The 21269-nt window shown below is 43.2% G+C and overlaps 1 protein-coding gene across 1 annotated transcript in view; it reads right to left on the bottom strand.

Moving 5' to 3' along the window:
* The window catches only part of tox3 (TOX high mobility group box family member 3), a 39433-nt gene extending 18535 nt beyond the window's left edge, over positions 1-20898 (bottom strand). The window contains exon 1 of the mRNA XM_047042769.1: positions 20076-20898. Within this exon, the coding sequence (XP_046898725.1) occupies positions 20076-20177 (102 nt within the window). The 5' untranslated portion in view covers positions 20178-20898. The remainder of the gene's footprint in view (positions 1-20075) is intronic.
* Between the last annotated feature and the right edge of the window lie 371 nt (positions 20899-21269).

Here is a 21269-nt window from a genome sequence, read left to right as displayed (position 1 = left end):
AAAATTGGATCAAGTCTTATTAATAAATCTAGCTAAATGCTTTAATGGATTGGAATGAATATACAGTACATGTTTGGGCATATGTTTAAAAACAACTACAGAGAAAAATGCACTTAGATTTACAATAACGGTCAGAGCCACATTATCAGTCTGCTTGCCTGACAGCAGGTAAGCAACTTGGCCATGTTCCTCCTCCCTGCAGAAACCCAGCAACTAATTCAATCATGAGCAGACGCTTGCCAGAAACATATCAGCTGCTGACAAGCGATTTTACAGTTCAGCTTGAGCTCAGTAATCACAGCCTTGTCTCTGTTCTCTGGAACACGATGCTTATGCTAATATGTTCTCATATCTAGAAAAGAGAGCATGAACACTACTGTTATTTATGAAATTATTAAAAAAATTAAAAGAAGAAGAAGAACGATGGTTGCCCAGAGAGACCAAAAGTAATTTGCTTTGGTATTATATATTTTGGTACATTTAGCTTGATCTTGGGTTTGGAAGAGTGCCCGTTTAAGACCCGTTCATTTTACAAAAAAGGGGAGGAGACCCAACACAAGTGGCACCCTTTCCTCCCCGCCCACCTCCCGCCCTTCTGGGCCAGTCGTAGTGCAGAGTAAACAGAAACCTCTGGGAAGGTTACCTTCTGATTCCCCTGGTCCTCCTCACTAAATACATACTCATTTACAACCCAATTCAGCGTAAACACTGCAGCTGCCACTGGTGTGATCGCAGGAGCCATTCACGCTCACAGCATGTCTCCACGCATGCAGTGCATCCTGACATATACACACCTGACAGATATGCAGTATGTCTATATATTCCCCCTGTGTTCTGTAGTCAATTTGTAAAGCGACTCCACAGCACACTGGGTTCACGCAGTCAGCTCCCATGCTGGTTTCTGATCTGCAGGCCCAATCGATTGGTAATTCAGTTTAAAGATAAAACCATTACTCTGCTTGCACAGCACAGGCTGTTTGGCACATAAGGACCGCTCTTGGAAAAAACACCAATGGTATCATTAAAGGGTAGTTCTCTCCCAGTGTCTCTCTGTCCTTCCGACTCTGTCTCTCAGAGCGAGGCTTGAGGAAAGGCCTGGGCAGATTAGAACTATGTGGTGGGACAGGCCTGAGAGCAGGGCTGGGTCTTATCAGATGCCTGGATCTGGCTGATGACAGTTTCATTCAGTCTGTGTCCTGATTGTCTCCTCTTTTACAGCACTGTGCCCAGCCCTGGTCTTTGTCTCCTCAGGCCTGTTTGCTTTAATAAATCTGGACCTGGTGGACAAGTTTAACTCCTTGCAGGGATATCAAACACCACCATAAAAGACCACCTGTTTTCTGTGGTTCACAACCAGTGTTTGGTGTCTGATCTGGGTGAATTAAATGTGGGATCCCAGGTGCTGGTGCCCACTGAAAGGCAGGGTACACAATTTGGTGAATATTGACTTATACCATGAAAAAAATAAGACTCTCTCTCTCCCTCACCCCACCCCCCACCCCTCTCTCTCTGAAATGGGAGATCAGGAAATTAGAGATGCTCCTACTTGGGAGTTAACCCTCAATAGGGACTAAGATGGAGCATGTATGTGCATGTTAGGAATAGTGCTTATTTTTGCTTTACATAAAGCTTAACTGCAATAAAATAAAAAAACAAGTTTATTTTCATTTTTACAGTTCAGAAAATATGTATTCCATCTTTTCACATTTCTTTTGTGGGCCCCGCTTGTTCGATGTTGACATGTTTGCAATGTTCAGACTTTCACCTGACAGCACTGGAATCAGTCCACAGCCTCAAATCTGTATTTGGTAGCAAAACTACAACCAAAGAAATGGTAGTGGTGCAGTGGTAGTAGTGCATGAGATTAGCAATAAATTCACATCTAGCTAATTTTAATACTAAGAAGATAACCTTCCAACCTTTCCCCCCTCTCTCTCTAGCTCAGTCTGGTCTGCACTCTTCTGAGCAAATCTTAAAAGAAAGCACAAGCTAAATGTGAGTTTCGTCTTTGATCTAGCGGGGTGCAGAGCCATTGGCCCATAGCCCACTAAAGGGCTTAGGCAATGGAGAGGGCCCCAGAAACATGGTGCTGCTTTCCCACAACGGCTGCTGCCTATAAATGTGCACTTTTTGAGAAACGGCATCAAAAAAGGACTAGCTTGGAGGTGTTGTCTTGCATTTGCCTTTAAGCCATGTCTTGAGGCTGTTTACGCTGTCCGGCTTTGAAGTAACTCCAGCTGAAGATGTTATCAGAGGTGTATATTTAAAACATGGGCTACTTTGCTCCACTCTACATGCTCCACGAGAGCTGTAGCCTTCTGTGCGTTTAAAGGCTCATTACCTGTGCTGTGTTTAAGGACAATTCTGGAAAGCTTTTTACCTCTGAAAATGCCTTTTGTTTTGATAGTGGTAATCCAGATGGCACAGCCACTGTACTTGGTTTAACAGGTGGCTATGAGCTCAGGGACCTGGAACTCTTTTGTGAGTTACTGAGAATTAGTTAGTCAGAATGAAGTTTCTTATTGCTCTGGCAATATACACACGTCTCCATTCCCTGGACACCATTACTGGTTGCTGCACTCATTAGAACTGGCATTGGTAGTGTAAACAGCTAAGACAAGGTCCTGAGGGGTAAACTAATGTTTAGGGGGCTCAGTGTTATACTATAATGTTTTAATGACATGAAGAAAAAAAACTTTGAATTTAGGTTGAAACAACATGAATGAATTAGGTTACCCATGCAATCTTAACAAGTCTTCTGGATTAAAGTATGGGGACAATAGGTCTAATGAAAAATTTTGGTAGACCTAATAATCGAATGCCCCTCCTTGAGTCACCACCTTACCGCGGTGGAGGGGTTTGCGTGTCCTAGTGATCCTGGAAGCTATGTTGTCGGGGGCTTCATGCCCCTGGTAGGGTCACCCAAGGCAAACAGGTTCCAGGTGAAAGACCAGACAAAGCGTGGCTCAAAAAACCAACCATGAAGAAATACAACAATGGTTCTCAGTTGCCCCTGCCCGGAAGCGGGTCACCGGGGCCCCCCCCTGGAGCCAGGCCCGGGGGTGGGGCTCGATGGCGAGCGCCTGGTGGCCGGGCCTTTTCCCATGGGGCCCGGTCGGGCACAGCCCGAAGAGACAACGTGGGACCCTCTTCCAGTGGGCTCACCATCCGCAGGAGGGGTCATGGGGGTCGGGTGCAGTGTGAGACGGGCGGCGGCCGAAGGCGGGGGCCTTGGCGGTCCGATCCTCGGCTGCAAAAGTTAGCTTTAGGGACGTGGAACGTCACCTCGCTGGCGGGAAAGGAGCCTGAGCTGGTGCGCGAGGTAGAGAGTTTCCGGCTAGATATAGTCGGCCTCGCCTCGACGCACAGCGTGGGCTCCGGAACCAGTCTCCTTGAGAGGGGCTGGACTCTCTTCCACTCTGGAGTTGCCCTTGGTGAGAGGCGTCGAGCTGGGGTGGGAATACTGGTTTCCCCTCGGTTCGGCGCCTGTACATTGGGGTTCACCCCGGTGGACGAGAGGGTGGCCTCCCTCCGCCTTCGGGTGGGGGGACGGGTCCTCACTGTCGTTTGTGCTTATGCACCAAACGGCAGCTCAGAGTACCCACCCTTTTTGGAGTCTCTGGGGGGGGTGCTGGAAAGCGCTCCTCCTGGGGATTCCCTCGTCCTCCTGGGGGACTTCAATGCTCATGTGGGCAATGACAGTGAGACCTGGAGGGGCGTGATTGGGAGGAACGGCCCCCCCGATCTGAACCCGAGTGGTGTTTTGTTGTTGGACTTCTGTGCTAGACACGGTTTGTCCATAACGAACACCATGTTCAAGCATAAGGGTGTCCATATGTGCACCTGGCACCAGGACACCCGAGGTCTCAGTTCGATGATCGACTTTGTAGTCGTGTCATCGGACTTGGGGCCGCATGTCTTGGACACTCGGGTGAGGAGAGGGGCGGAGCTGTCAACTGATCACCACCTGGTGGTGAGTTGGCTTCGATGGTGGGGGAGGACGCCGGTCAGGCCTGGCAGGCCCAAACGTAATGTGAGGGTCTGCTGGGAACGTCTGGCGGAACCCTCTGTCAGAAGGAGCTTCAACTCCCACCTCCGGGAGAGCTTCGATCATGTCTCGGGGGGGGCCGGGGACATTGAGTCCGAATGGGCCATGTTCCGGGCCTCCATTGTTGAAGCGGCTGACCGGAGCTGCGGCCGCAGGGCGGTCGGTGCATGTCGCGGCGGTAACCCTCGGACCCGGTGGTGGACTCCGGAGGTGAGGGATGCCGTCAAGCTGAAGAAGGAGGCCTATCGGACTTTATTGGCTGGTAGGACTCCAGAGGCAGCTGATGTGTACCGGCAGGCCAAGCGGAACGCGGCTTTGGCGGTCGCGGAGGCAAAAACCCGGGCATGGGAGGAGTTCGGCGAGGCCATGGAGAATGACTTCCGAACGGCTTCAAAAAGGTTCTGGACCACCATCCGGCGGCTCAGGAGGGGGAAGCAGTGCTCTGTCAACACTGTATACGGTGGGGATGGTGCGCTGCTGACCTCGACGGGGGACGTCCTGGATCGGTGGAAGGAATACTTCGAAGACCTCCTTAATTCCACCAACACGCTTTCCGACGTGGAGGCAGAGTCTGGGGACATCGGGGGGGGCCCTTCTATCTCTGGGGCTGAGGTCGCCGAGGTGGTTGAAAAGCTCCGCGGTGGCAGGGCCCCTGGGGTGGATGAGGTCCGCCCGGAGTTCCTTAAGGCTCTGGATGTTGTAGGGCTGTCTTGGTTGACACGACTCTGCAACATCGCGTGGACATCGGGGACAGTGCCTCTGGACTGGCAGACCGGGGTGGTGGTTCCCCTCTTTAAAAAGGGGGACCGGAGGGTGTGCTCCAACTTTAGGGGGATCACACTCCTCAGCCTCCCTGGGAAAGTCTATTCAGGGGTCCTGGAGAGGAGGGTCCGTCGGATTGTCGAACCTCGGATTCAGGAGGAGCAATGTGGTTTTCGTCCTGGCCGTGGAACAGTGGACCAGCTTTATACCCTCCGCGGAGTCCTGGAGGGTACATGGGAGTTCGCCCAACCAGTCTACACATGTTTTGTGGATTTGGAAAAGGCGTTCGACCGTGTCCCTCGGGGGCTCATGTGGGGGGTGCTCCGAGAGTACGGGGTACCGGATTTCCTGATCGGGGCTGTCCGGTCCCTGTACGACCGGTGCCAGAGTTTGGTCCGCATTGCCGGTAGTAAGTCGAACTTGTTCCCGGTGAGGGTTGGACTCCGCCAGGGCTGCCCTATGTCACCGATTCTGTTCATTACCTATATGGACAGAATTTCTAGGCGCAGCCAGGGTGTTGAGGGGGTCCGGTTTGGTGACCTCAGGATCGGGTCGCTGCTTTTTGCGGATGATGTGGTCCTGTTGGCTTCATCGGGCCGTGACCTTCAGCTCTCACTGGAGCGGTTCGCAACCGAATGTGAAGCGGCTGGGATGCGAATCAGCACCTCCAAATCTGAGGCCATGGTAATCGACCGGAAAAGGGTGGAGTGCCATCTCCGGGTCGGGGAGGAGATCCTGAACCAAGCGGAGGAGTTCAAGTATCTCGGGGTCTTGTTCACGAGTGAGGGAAGAATGGAGCGCGAGGTCGACAGGCGGATCGGTGCGGCGTCCGCAGTGATGCGGGCTCTGCATCGGTCCGTCGTGGTGAAGAAGGAGCTGAGTCGAAAGGCGAAGCTCTCTATTTACCAGTCGATCTACGTTCCTACCCTCACCTATGGTCACGAACTATGGGTAGTGACCGAAAGAACGAGATCGCGAATACAAGCGGCCGAAATGAGCTTTCTCCGTAGGGTGTCCGGGCTCTCCCTTAGAGATAGGGTGAGAAGCTCGGTCATCCGGGAGGGGCTCAGAGTAGAACCGCTGCTCCTCCGCGTCGAGAGGAGCCAGCTGAGGTGGCTCGGGCATCTGATTAGGATGCCTCCTGGACGCCTCCCTGGTGAGGTGTTCCGGGCACGTCCCACTGGGAAGAGGCCCCGGGGAAGACCCAGGACACGCTGGAGGGACTATGTCTCTCAGCTGGCCTGGGAACGCCTTGGGGTCCCCCAGGAAGAGCTGGCGGAAGTGGCCGGGGGGAGGGAAGTCTGGGCCTCCCTGCTTAGGTCGCTGCCCCCGCGACCCGATCCCCGGACAAGCGGCAGATGACGACGACGACGATAATCGAATGGAAAAACAATGTTGCTGTACTTTTGGAGTCTACAACTGGTCTTTATGCTTCTCTCCTTACACACAAATCAAACTGCTTTAGGCGAGGAATGGGTTCTAATACCTAGGACTTTGTTTTCTATGCATGTTTTGGTAAGGATACAGCTGTAAACTAGCGTGGGTGTATCTAGCCCATTCTGCCTCTGTCGTTTCCATTTATTCTTTCGATAAGCCTACAGTAAGTACAAACCGACCAGTTGTTCAATCTCTATAAATCTGAGAAACACAAACTGCTGAGCGGTGACTCATATATCAGTCTATTATACACTACAGGGCTGACTGTATTAAACAAATGGCCATGCCTGCAGCAAGAGACGAGAGGCAGTATAGGAGAGCAGAGGTTATTGTCTAATTTAAATCTTGGCTTCCTTCCCAGAGCTGTACCACATTCCAATTTGTGGCTGTGTTGCTTGGCGCTACTGACAGAGGTCCTGCTGCAAATACTGTTGGGCTCCTCTCCAGAAATGTGTCTGAAACTGACAATCAACAGGTCAGCGGAGATTAAGATTGAAGCAAATTAGCTGAAATGACCAAAATTGTACAGCGTAAGGATGTTTTCTTTTGTGTTTTCAACACACCTGTCTAATTTACAATACTTGATACAGTGCATGTCTGTTAATTGAGGGCTGGAGCTCAACAGCACATGTCTGTCACTGAAGCCTGACTGCTTGCGCAATTCTTTTTTAAGATTCTATAATGACAGGGCAGCAGCAAAAAAAGACAACTGCAGATACAAAAGACAGCTGTTGATCTATTACCAACAAATTAAAGACAAATTAACTGTTCCAAGCATACACAGTCTGGCATATAACATTTATCCATTTGACAGACTGGAAATCTCTTGGCAACTGGACAAGTTACATCTAAATAACTAACCTGATGTCTGTTCTATTGAAGATATTGTTTTCTTGTCTGTCTGTTTTTCTTTTTTTTTAAGTGAAACGGTCTGTCAAAGGTAAGTGCTTTGCTCGTGTTTTTAACAGTATTTACACCCAAAATGTCATTTAAACGTTTCCAATTTGAAAAGAAGGGTAAGATTATGATACCAGTGTGGCATAATTACAAATATTAATCTTCACCATTCATTTCATATCATAGCAGTGACATTTAGACAGGCTAGTAACAAAGAGAAACTACAGATCTGTTTAGACACAAAGTAGAAGTATTCTATTCCTCAGAGTGAAAAGACAGCACAGTGATCAAAGGCACCTGGAATGACAGTCTACAGAGTCACTGAAACCCGCCATGTTTTTCAAGGATTTCATTTTAACAGGAGGGTAAAAGCTAAGCTTAGCTAGCAAAGCATTCAAAAGAGGAGAAAAGAAACTCTCTCCAGAAATAAGCTTTTGTGAAGCTGACGCTTAAACAGTGTGTGACCAATCAAATGCAGCCATGTCCCCTAAAAAGTATGAATTTCCCCAAGGACAATATCAGGCTAAGCGTTTGCTTTTACGAGTAATGTACAAGCCAATCATATAAGTAATAAAGTCAGTCATGTACGTACTTTACTACCACAAACCAGCATCTGGAATGGGGGACTGCAGAGTTATGGTAATGTCATCTAGTTTTTTCCCCCTCTTTCAACTGGGCTGAAGTTAAATATCATATACCATTGCAAAATCATGATCCAACTGATTATTTGTTAGGTGTGTGAGACCATGTGGATATACATTTCAGTGATGAATAGGTTATTAATGTATAGTGCTATTTTGGCATTAGCTACAGTTAATCCACCATGGGTGTACAGTAGGCTATGAAAACTACTTCAGAAAAGGTTACACACAATTTAAAAGAAGAATTTCAAGCGATACAGCTGCACATTTTATTTGTCCAACACCACTTCTAGGGTAACATTCTTTGCTGGTAAGTATCTATAGTTAAGGATTGCGTCGATTTCCTCCATTGACCACCGCTCCCAGAGAGCACTTTACTACCATTTCTAGTCCAGGAGGCTAAAAAAGGGGGGTCAGTGACATGGTGTGTTTGAGCCTTGACCTCTATTTTAGGGCAAATAGGAGGCACAATGTGAGTTTCTGCCCCAAAATAAATGTGTGTGCAGCAGGTTCTCCAACCCAGGCTCCTTCTCTTCCACACAGAGCGTCATTGGTCTCCATTCGTCTTCATTAGGCTGGTGTTTGACCCGCTTCTCCTCATCTCTGTAAGTACACAGTCTGCTGGGAGCGGCTGCCGCTATTTCACGCGGCAGCCTAGATCTCATCTACGCCATCCTCATAGCAGCCTTCGTTTGGAGGTGGCGGAGGCTCGGACCAACACACCGCTGCAAAGTGCCATTCAAGATGAGAGTCAGGTGGCTGAGTGGCTAGGGAGTCGGGCTAGTAATCAGAAGGTTGCTGGTTCGATTTCCGGCCGTGCCAATGACGTTGTGTCCTTGGGCAAGGCACTTCACCCTACTTGCTTCAGGGGAATGTCCCTGTACTTACTGTAAGATAAGAGCGTCTGCTAAATGTAAATGTAACACAATTGTGTGGGACAGGTGAATAAATCAAGAATGCCACTGTCTTTTAGTTGGGAGAAGGAGGAAATAGCTTATGTCTGTCATCGTGTCATTGGGCACTTTACCTGGAGACAGAGAGGCAAATTCAACAGAATCGTAGGAATAATTAATCTCTCTATTCATCTCAGCTAAAGACATCGACCCAATTAGCTGGGCACATTGACTGGCAGCCATTATATTTGGCTTCTTCTAATCAGGAGTCAGTGCCACTCACGCTTGCCCCCCAAAAAAATCATGAATTGATGAAGATTACTATTACACTGTGAAACAATCATGATGTCTTTATTCCAATCTGCACTGTCTGCATATTTTCCATTGTGATTCACTGTGACTTATAAGCCAATGGGACGATAGCTTGAGGACATCTCTGCAGAGCTATAGTATGTAAATGAGAGGATTTCATTTGGGAGAGGTTTACCATTAACTAAATTCATCCTTTTATGAGTCATGAGAAAGAGGTGATGCACATCAGAATAAAACCACCTGATTAAATCTTTGTTATACATTTGGAAAATCCATATGGTTTGTCTCTCATAATTTGTTACTCCTATTGCCCACAGACCCATAAGTGCTGGTTGGTCTGGTCTGCGCAGAGTTGTCAGATCCAGGAACTCAAAAGATCAGGAACAACAATAGCCTGAGGGGCAGCCAGTGAGCTCTGACATCCTATCATACAAACTGTACAGCATGTTGATCTGACTGCCTGTCTGTCCCTATAAAACCCTCTATCTACAGTGCAATACAATGGTTCAAATATTTATATAAGACAATATAAGACCCCCCCCCCACACACACACACACTTGGTAAATAATGTTGAGAGATTATAATACAATAAAAGGATAACAACAAATGTTGAACTGAGCTGTTAAGTCATGATAGAAAGTCTAACAAAGGCAGTGTTCACTGCAATCCATATGGGTAATTATGAGATAAATCTACTTAATCTTTTATTTGGGAAAACTGAGCCAAATAGTAAAAGAAGTAGCCTGAACTATAGTGTTACGCTGCACTGCATTGACAAACAATTCTTTCAGATTATTTTAATTTTAAGAAAAAGAATATGGTTTCTGTGTTCAAAAATACACAACTAATGCTCATGATTTGTCATTGTTATTCAGGACTTTCTCACCTACACTTAAAACATGATCCTTCTGGATTTTAATTAAGCACCAAGGTACCTCCCAGGGGGTCTGCCTTGGCAAAGAAAACCACTTTGATTTATGTACTACTTTGTTGTTCCTGCTTGAGGCTTGCCTGTTGTGAGGACTCCAGTGATAAATACACAAATGGAGCAATTATTCTTATTTGTTAATTAGTTCCTGTTGCCAATATATTCCAGGGAAAATGTCAATACCCTACAACAGTGGTGGAATGTAGGGCCATCCTATAATTTCAAAGTCTCCACCCTCTTACAATTAAACAGTAAAAACAATTTGCCAGTTATGACACTTCATCGCGTGGTAAACTTTGATACCAGATTAAATAAATGCCATTTCCGAATGCAGTAGCAGTAATTGTACGGAACCGATTGGCTTTTAAAACACTAATTAGCACTCAACCTCGTGGCTGTCCAACTGGATCCCTCTAATGTGAGGCATTCACACTTGTGAATTAGCCTAAATATCATGCTTCTCTCAGACCTCTGTTTAGCCTGGAGAGACATTAGCACAGCCCACTCTTATGATGGAGAGTCATAGACCTATGCATCTGTTTGAGTAAACAAATTAAAACAGCATGTGGAAAATATGAGTGGCTATTTGTTGTTAAAAATGCTAGAGCCAAAGAAAGATATAAGGGAATTTACCATTTGTGCACCATCGCAACATTGCAACCCTGTACATTGGTTACAGAACAAAAAGGTTTTGACATAATAAAAATTTAAAAAGGGAAATTAGAACACCATTTTTTTATGTGTTCACTGTTCCATCATTAGAAGGATGACAAATAAACAGGAAGATAATTACACAAATATAAGTGTTTCATGTTTACAAGAAGTAGACAATCTCTAATAGAAAGAGATTAATCAGTTGATGTGCCTCTAGTGTTAGCTTATTAACTAATTTGTGCTTATCTTGATCTATTTCTATTCCTAAGATATCACAGCCACATACAAACTGTTGCAAATACTTCATGGGGTGATAAACTAATATTAGGATTTCCATGTTCAGTGAAGTAAGTATTGCTTACTAAGTTATCATAAAGTGACCATGGATAGCCCCCAGTCCATGTGTGAAATGTCAAGGTCCAGAGATTCCCGTCTGGATATAGCAACAGCAAGAACATGATCCAAGCTACTAAAGCTAACTGATATGCTGCTGCTTATGATAACAAGCAATGACCCGTGGAAACACTAAGCAACTACCTTTAAAGTATTTAACCTTGAACAGAGGAAAAGATGATAGCCACCATAACAAGATAAATACATTTCTTAAAATACCCTGTTGAATAAGGTCTTTGAATATAGGTGAGTGCACAGTAGGTTTGTATGTCAAACCCCATGGTAGCTATGTCCCTGAAACAGTTTCAGAGGCAGAGCTGGTAGACTAAGGTTCTCTTAGATGCTCATCACATGTAATGGAGTCATGTATCTACAGGGGTGCAAGGGGGTTCACTACGATTATCTTGCGTAACTACTGAAGGTCACAACAGCTTTGCCGAGCAGCTACTAGCCTTCATAAAACCATGCAGCGTATCATTATTTTCACAGTGTTTCATTATGGACGGTTAACCTTGGCTAACTCCTTGCTAACGCTTTAATCAACTGCCTGTAATGTCTCTGATACAGTGTAATCACTCTGCTTCTCTTGTGTTTTATCAGTTTGAAAGGTAAAAAGGGTCCTGTGCATTGTCTCTGATAGCTCCTCACACAGGTGCAGCAGGTGTCTGAAGAAATACACCGTTGAGTAAAGGCCTCAGCAGAGCAGGCTCGAGGGTTATTGTCTATTGTCAGAGAAACAAGATCGTTTTTCTTCTTAGGAATGTATGTATGAAAGACCTGTGAATAGCCGTCTCAGGAAGGATGGTCTGTAAATGCAGTGGCTTCTCTCTCCTCTGCCTCGTCTCTGCCACCCCTGCCATCCCACACTGCGGCCACCTGTGAGAGTTCACAGGGCAATGCACAGCAATGGCGGGCATATTTGAACATGAGGTCATACCACCAGGTTTGTCTACCAATAGATAGCCTGAGGTTCATGAACAACACACCCTTTCAAAAAAAGACTATCTTTCTATCACTAGACTTACTGCAAGGCAAATCATCTGAAGAACAATTGTGGGCGGAATTCAACGTCTAAGCCCCACCTGAATGGTTTACCGATGAAGAGAGAGACTAAGGAGTACACTAACAACTAGTTCACAAAGTTTCCACTCTCCACATCAATACTGCTTTCAGGGCCCAGATGGAGGCCAGCTGCACTGTGTCCCTAATTGGGTCTTTATTAGAACATTGTACATGCACCTTTCAATTATGGCCGGAGGAAAAGGGAGGAATTCATTTGTTTAGGATACTTCTGTGGCCACTAAAAACCGCATCAGCAATGAGGCAACCTATGTACATTTTTTGGAAAGACTGTAAAAAGGAACTACTTTTCACTTTTAACATGCACGTGAAATAAATATTAGAGCTGGGCCAGCCATGAGAGGAACCACATGTTTGTTAGCTTTGAAAAACCTCTTGCTCCAACTTCACAGTATTTTTACAAATCTTTGACAGCATGTTTCCTCATTTAGCGAATGGACAGAATACAGGCAACTATGTCAGACTCAAATGTCAAACACAAGTTGTCTGACTTTGTATGTATCTTACTACATGGAATAATACATATTCTTGTCATAGAGTCTTGTAGCAACAATTACTGTATCTGTAAGACAGAGATCAATGTACTAGAGAACAAAAGTGTATCTCTCTCTCTTATTCTTTCTCTGTGCACTGACTCTTAATTCACATGACATTCTAATGATTAATTGCTCTGGGTTACTGTCAAACACTATTATAATAATAAAAAATACATATACTAATTTGCATTGCCATAAACTGCCTGGTTTTGATACCAGTCTCCTTGCAACTAGCAAAGACATAAGTACATGACTAATGTGATTCTTCTATACAGAAAGTGGTACAAAATGTATCCTTCATATGAAACTATGCATTTAACATCAGATAGTAGCTCCAAAAAATGGGGAGCATGAAAATATGGAATATTTCCCAAAAGTGGGTATTACAGATGAATATAATAAGATGCCAATTTCTATGAGTTTTTCAGTTTACAAAGGACATAACAGTGCCTATGTAAATCTTGAAGCCATTTAATTTGAACATGAATTATGGCAAATTACATTTCCAGGAAAAACAAAGGACTTGGTGCAATATAATATTCTTATCAGTCTAATGCATGTCTATAAAAGATCCAATTAAAATCTGGCGAAGTGTGATGGCACTTTTCCAATTTATATGAGCTTTTGAGGGGACTATTAAAGTTTTATTTATTACTTGAAGATGACTGTAAATGTGACAGTATTAATGCTATACTAAAATTGGATTAGCCGAGATGGTAACATTACAATGTTGCGACATGTATAATGTTGGGGGAGGGGGCAGTCTACAATCAATGTCTATGACCCTGGAAGGCCAACACTGGAAAAACATGGTTCCCCGATCTCCAACACTTAGTCCATTTGTGGGGGATGGCCTTTCTGTCTAGAAACAAAAAAAAATGGCTGGAGATAAACATTAAACAACATGCCTCGAGTACACAAACAACCTGCAAACACCCAAGTCAAAGCCTTCTTTTGCAAAATACTTTGTTGGACAGTAGCAGTTCATTTAAATATTCACCCTCTCCCTTTTTTATTTGAACATTCAAACAGTAGTTGTACTTACCCTTATTATCTAGGCTCTTTGCTCAGTGTGTTGGAGAAACATTTGCATGCCATTGCATATCTGCTGCCATTGTCACTCTCTTAAGGACAACCTGGTCGCTTACAGCATTAAAGGAATGCATGGTGTAGCCAGTGGCAGCTGAACAATGGATAGATTAATCACCTCTGTGTGATTTCTTTTGCCCAACATGTAATATCAGAGATGCCTCTCGGTCTCTACAGTGCACTAATGAGGGGAGATTTTCACCCTTGCAACAATGCACTACCCTGCGAATGAATGTCACTACAGTGAGTGAATAATACCTCCATGAGAAGAAAAGACAGGCTCTCTTTGTAAAAGGGTCACAGAAAAGGTTCACAAGAAAATAATCTTTGAAAACAACTCAGTCCTCATGGATTTCTTGACAGGGCTTTGTTTATGTGTTGAGTGAAGAACCATGCATATCTTGTTCTGGAAAATATAGTAATGTATTTCCTCAACTTTTGTGTGGATAGCTGTTAGATTAAAGGTTTTGTGACTTGAGAGTTTTGATTCAGTCTCTTAAACTATCAACAAGAATTCAACAAAAGATATATAAAATGTGACATGGCTGCCTCAAAGAAACAATACTTAAAAAATGTGTGCCTACAAAAATGAAAGTCTAGGCTAATCATTTATATGACACATGTATTGAATCAACCAACCACAAATGATTGACTGGTCCCTTAGCAAACATCCAAATTCACAGTAAAAGCAGTTTCTAGGCCACAGGGAATTTAAGTCTTTAATAAGTCAGTGAGATTGGTGCTTTTAGAGATGTTGTTAGACAAAGCTAGATTGAAATGTTTTATCATGGTGGGAAAATCTTGCAGATACTCCAAAGTCTGGTTTATGGGTGCACAATCTTTATCTGAGAAACATTGGGCTACTTTGAAATATTAGTTTAGCTATATACATATGCCTTTAGTTGGTCAGTTAATTATGTGAATCAGTAGCATACAGTACACTGTAAAAACACATTTCCTCTTGCAAGAATAATTAAAACTTCAGTAATAGCCGAGTGTGGTGTGGAATTGAGTAGAATAATTACTCTTTCTAAAATGTGAGATTGGAGAGACAAAAATGTAAGGGGCAATTTTCTGTTGATTATAATGTGGAATAAAATCCATAATCTCCATCTTGGCCGCAATGATCAGCAATTAGGAAAAGTATTTACGTCATTGAACTCATCAAGAGAGGAAAAAACACAGCCACTTTGAGGTTCAACACATCATTACCACAAACAAACTGTTCAATGATTAGAGGAACAGAGGCCAGTTGCTAACTTAAAACTAAAACTCATACACGTTCAATCAACTCTGAGATGTGGGTAGAAGTCATGGTAATGACTGTGACATGTGGCCTTTTAAGGAACACCCTTCTTTTCATGTGTCCTAATGCCAAATAACAACAGTGTACCAGGAATTTGTGTCTCACAATAAATGCAGGTAATCTGACACCAAACATGAAACCTCTTTCCCATTTTACTTAAGTGTTGTGCTTTTGCGGCTGTCAAAGGCCTCTGAGCTGTCCAGAGGAAGTGGGATGTTTTCTGAGCGTGAGCTCTAAATGAAGCATGCTAGCTGATGTTTGAGGAGATGTAATGGAGTGGATTTACGAGCGCTGGTGTTGGGATTAAAGATGATCGTCATGAGCGCTGATCAGGGTAATGGTCTGTGTCAGCCTGAGATTTACATATTCAACAGCTTCTCAACCACCTCATGAAGACTATCCCAGTGTGTTTAGTGAATAGACAAGACCTCGAGGTGTTGACTTGCTTCAGTATGAAATGAACAAGTGCACATAGACACAAAGTAAATAGGACTCTGACTACCTTTTAGGTGTGTGTGTATATGCCAACAGGGATAAAAGTAATGATCTTGATCAACATATTCTATAGAAAGAAGAGAACATTATCAGCTAATGTTACACTTTACTCTTTTTAATGTTTTATATAATGCACTCTATGCAACAGTCTCTTACCATCTACAAGCATGATTGGTGGGTACACCCATACTATTATCTAAATCCTGCTACAGAAATGTTATCATTCCAGACTGGCACAGCTTTCATGCCAACAATTATTTGCCTTGTTCACTGTGCATAGTTCTGGGGAACACAGGAAGCTTTATGAAGCATGCAGGAAGTCAAAGTATGTGGATAAAAACCACACGTGACATGTTTGATCAAGCTAACACACATATCTGTTTTATGTAGTCCTACATGGGGAATCACCAGAATTAGTAGAACAATTCAAATGTAGACAGATAAGTCATTAATAGGCAAGAGATTCTATATACAGTAGTACTTCAGGCAAACAATACATTTAGCAAATCAATTCAGGAAAATTTGCTGTTTAATAAATCTGTTGAAAAAGGCCTTTGACAAGGTGCAATTAAATGTTCAGGAACACATCGGGCATTCACTTCCTGTACAGAAAAGCCTCTAACATATCCTTGTAGTAACATCAATCAACTTTTAGACATGACAAAGTGGGCAGTTTCTCAAGGTAGACCCATTTTAAAGTTGTGTTTGGATATGTTTAGACTCAGTTTGATGAAATGGCACCAGCTGTGTACACTGGCAAAATGCACACGGCCCATGTTTGAGGAGTGTCTTAACCCCTTCACTCCCACTCAACAGGAAGAAACAAAGAGGGGGGGAATGTGGCCAGAGGACAATAGGGAGATATTGCCCTGAGGGGTTTACTGGTGTGAAGGCACTGTAATTTAGCATCTCTGTAGGCTACCAATTTCCTTTCTGCTTTGTTTTCCATACAGATGGATGAGACAATGGGATCCAAGCCATCGAGTCAGGCTTTAGTTTCACCTGTACCACATTTACCAGCTAAATAAAGTGTCCTGATATGTGCAGCTGCAGACTTGCTTACAAATGTATCATAGTTAGGGCAGCTTCCCTTCATCCATGTTCTAACAGTGGGCTCATAGCAAATGCAAATGTGATATAAGTCATAGAAAATACTTTATTCATCATGCAGTAGTGCAGGAAGCTGCAACACTGGGAACACACAGACACGGGTGTAGAAGTGTCTACCTCTGAGTTTTTTCCTCTGCATTTTCACATCCTCTAATCCTTCCTTTGAGGGTAGCCAGGAGCAGTGATCAGCCACAACCATGAGCAAAGTCCAAGTGCTCACCTCATGCCTGGATAGGAGAGTGATCTGATCTGCATGTTTTTATTGGCCTTCTTTTACAGAGGAAACTATTGTGAGCAAGGGGAGAACATGCAAACTCCACACAGAACTGCCCAGGAGATAGCCCACCTGAGCACTGAACGGTGCCCCAAGCGAGAGTCAAGCCCAGGACCTTTTTGAGGCAACAGTGCAAGCCACCGTGCAATCGCAAGTGGTCCTCCAAACCTTTAAAAGTCAGAGGAACTAGTTTTTTTTAAATGTAGATCTCTAATCTAGCTCTGTCTCTGAGGTATCCCACTTCCTGTTCAGTTCACAGTTTTTCTCTTCTTTTTTTAACCAAACTAAATTATATTTTGGCACAATGACACCTATCACCAAGGAGACAGAAAGATTCAGCCCTTCATTCAGGTATTGCAAGAAAACCTTTCAGAAATAAAAATGTACTCAGCAAATCTGCTCAACTAACTTTGATATACATTTTCTCTATAGTCAACAGATTAAACATACGAGTGACTATGTGTTATGAATTGTATGTGTGTGTGTGTAAGTGTAGTGTTAAGTGTATTGCAGTGTTATGAATAACTTTGCAAACAGAACTGTGGTGTCGGTAAGTGATCTGTTAGCTGTTCTGTTAACATCTGCAGCTAATTATCTCTGCCAGAAAAGCTAATGAAACGTTAGATGAAATGTGTATTATAACTTAAACATTATTCAACTCCAGAAGAGTGGAGCACCTGGCCATAAATGTGCAAGTAACAAGGGCCTCGGCTCATGAAGGCCTTTCAGTCAATCAAGTTTGACTTTGAGACATGCTGAAACCAGTTCAAAACAAGCCAAAAAATCTGTTGGTTGTGACGTTTTATGCTGACTCTGCCTAGTTAAAGGCCACATAATTCAAAGTGTCCCACTTCTGAAAGGTTTCAAATAGAAAAGAAACAAATGTACTTCTGCAACCAAAGATTAAAAAAAATATGTAGGCATGTGTTTATTTTAAGCCTTTTGGAGTGAGACCTTTTTCTTGTAAATTTCACTGACTACAACCACATGTGCTTTTGGTATAAACCAAAGACCCAGTAAAAAAACCAAGCCATTACCCCAGAAAAAATGTAATGTAATGTACGACTGCACACTATTTATGAAGGACCAACTAATCAATGAAAAAAATAGTTCCTGTGGGTTTGCCCCTAAACAGTGTTACCTTGTGTTCAAACTTGAATCAAAGCACTTTAACAGACACACCCTGCTGCGACAAGCCTGTCATACACCTGAACACAATCCATGCTATTAAATATTGAGATGCAGGAATAATAACCAAGGCAGCATGAGCAAGAGTGCTTTAAATCAGCCTTAATGATATTTTTCATCAAGGCCCCAGAGTTCAATTCCACTAGATTACAGCAGCTCATTTTCCTTGTAATGTACATTATATTAACATATTCAGCAGGGGGAAGTTATTGCATGGACCTCCTTACCACTGCTGTTTCTCCTTCATCCTACTGCCAAATAACAGGCAGCTTCAGTAGTCATGACTGCAGCACCTAATTAAGTTTGTGCCTCTCGTTTGGGTTTTCTGTAGATTTAAAAGAATCTCTGATGTTTGAAAATGCCTTTGGGCCCTTCTCTTCTGTGTTGTCATTAAAATTGAATTAAGTCCTTCGCCAACATTTTGAGAGGGTATAGCTGTTTATGAATCAAATTGAGTATCTATTGACTGTCGAAGGCACGGTTGAAGCACTGTGGTGTAAGAAGTTGATGTGGAAGCTTGTAAATGGATGGCATGTGTAATACTTCATCTCACCATGACTCGCAAACATGACACATCATCTGAATGATTAACTGCTGTGTTGTGCTACCTTGAAATGAGTTAAGTCACATAATTACGGTGTTTGTGTTTTACACACAAAAGTCTAAATTGGCATGAGATATGTGCTACTTAATGAGATGCATAGCAAGTGGACAGACATCTATTTCAGATTAATTTATACTGTATTGGTGTTTTGGCCTACACCATTATGTCCCTTATTGGCAATTTAATGTTGGTTCTACAAGTTTGCATGTACAATAACAGGTTGTACCTGCTATAGGAAAAACATGCTAACATTACTGTAACATTGCTCAATGAAAATACAGGCAATACTAGGAAGCCATGGTATTACATACTTTGGATGGAGTTGTATAAATCTTTTTGTTAATGGGGAAATTAGATAGCCAGACATTTAGGCCAAACAATGCAAACCATTTAGAATCTGACACAATGTTCCAGTCAGAGTTTGCATGTCCCCTGACAGTGATAAGGACTAGGATGATAAGTGTTCTGTAGCATCAAATCCATGGTGTTATGAGACATGGAGAGTTGTCTGGTGGTCTACCTGCATGTCACAACCCAATGCAATCTTTAAGTCTCTTTTAAAAGAATGAGCAAGGTGTGTCTCTTTATATGAAAAAAAGAAATGTCTCCACTTACAGTGCTTTAGCACCACACAGCTGGTGTGAACAACCACCTCATTAAAGCCCAACCCATTGTGTTGGGTTACAACAACACAGATTATTATTTTTTGAAAAACAGCCAAATACATTTGTCAGGAACAGTTAGTATTGTTGTCTATCTAAGAAACGAAGTCTGATAGATTTGGCATGCAAGTGTGTTCAGTCTGTTTCAAGCTTCCATCATAGAGATGTATGGGTTGGATAGGAAAAAACAACTGCAGTTGAACACAATGTCTATACATCTACCCAAGAACTGTGTGTCACAAGAATGGCACATTACCATTAAGGACCAACGCTAAAACAAATTAATGGTTAAAGCTTTTCAAACTAACATACGCTAGTATGATTGAAATGAGTCTGCTTAGATGTATCTGGTCATGGATCTTTCCACAGTGACCAAAGTTGTAATGATATGCAATACAATGTACATAAAAATGAAAAGTGTGCGAGCCTCTTTTCTTATAAGATAAAACTTAGCCCTAAACACATGCGTAATTAAGTCTAAAACCTTCACCATTCTGTCTAGGCTCCTCGCATGCACCAAGAGACAATAAGTTTGAGTGAAAATGCAGAGCGTAGCATTAACACCAGCGTAAACATCGTGTAACTGGTATAAATAAACACTGTAGATTTACAGTTTCGTAGACAATTCTTATTTTGGAGGATCAAGGATCAAGTGCTGACTAGGGCACTGCGCAGTGGAACAGTGAATCAAATCGTTTATGATGAGAAACTGGCATGCCACAATACTGTCCAAAAACTATGCTACATAACAGAGTATGATCTTACCTTATTGAAGTTGTAGTAGCCCAGACAGTGGGCAAAATCCAGGTTTGGTGGATCTCCTGGAATAGGATTTCCTCCGGCAGATGGATAAAACCTTACATCCATGATGTGTCGAGAAACCGCGCACTTGTACTGAGAACAAGGTTCAATTTGTTTCTACGTTTTTACAATCCACGCGCACAGAGAAAGGCGGCGAAACGGGAAGCTCTGTCGGGACTTCAGCTAGAAGTGGACATAAGATTGGGCAGGGGGTAAACTACGAAGTTTTGGTATTCCTCATCTATTTGTTGAATAACCTCTTCAGAGCTTAGAAAACTCCAATAAAGATTGGCCAGTGTCCAAGCGTTTCCTCAAGGCGTATTATATCTGCGCCAAGCCGCGGTGTTTGCCCATGCATTTAGAAGCAGCTGCTGTACACAAAGAAGCCACGCGACCGGCAGCGACAGACTCCACAATTTACCTTTCGCCGTTCATATGGTGTTGAAATAACAAAAAATATTTAGCAGATGCCTAATAGCCATTAAACAAGTCCAACGCGCAGTAAAGGCACTGCCGATGCAAGCATCGGTGCGTACTCTTGCTCTTCGTTTCTTTCAGAAGTTATGTTGTTCTTCAAGTTTTCAAAGTCTAGCTTAGTTGGAAAAGTTTATTATTCATCGCATAAACCAAGATTCTATTGGTAGCCTAACTGTTTCAGTAACATTATTCTACCCGTTGCTGTAGTGGTTACTCAGACAAAAACGGAAATACTGTTGCATCCGATCGATGGTGTATAATTAGTGGATTTGCTGTACTAGGCTACACAACCTCCATCAGCCTTTGGCTCTATTCGTTATAATGATGAACAAGCCAAATGTGTGAACAAACCGGGGCCACTCCCCACACACCACACGCCACTCCCCACTTTGACAAGCATCTGCTTCTGTGATAACAGTTAATAACTTTCTAAAATGCATTAAGGCTCTGTACTTGTCAGACTTACAGTGGTAATTTAATTAAGACATAATATGCGTTTTACATTTTTAGAAGCTAAATTGCAGATGACACCATATGAAATGCACCAACTATCAACTGATAATAAACATAAATAACCACCATTTAGAAAAGTAGATCCTTGAAATTAACTGTATTTTTAATCAAGTGTACTTGATTACTAATATAAACTTGAGGTACCAATACTAAGCCAATACAATAACC

This window comes from Hypomesus transpacificus, chromosome 19, assembly GCF_021917145.1.
Source record: "Hypomesus transpacificus isolate Combined female chromosome 19, fHypTra1, whole genome shotgun sequence".
NCBI lineage: Eukaryota > Metazoa > Chordata > Actinopteri > Osmeriformes > Osmeridae > Hypomesus > Hypomesus transpacificus.
This window is presented reverse-complemented; position numbering and strand designations above follow the sequence as displayed.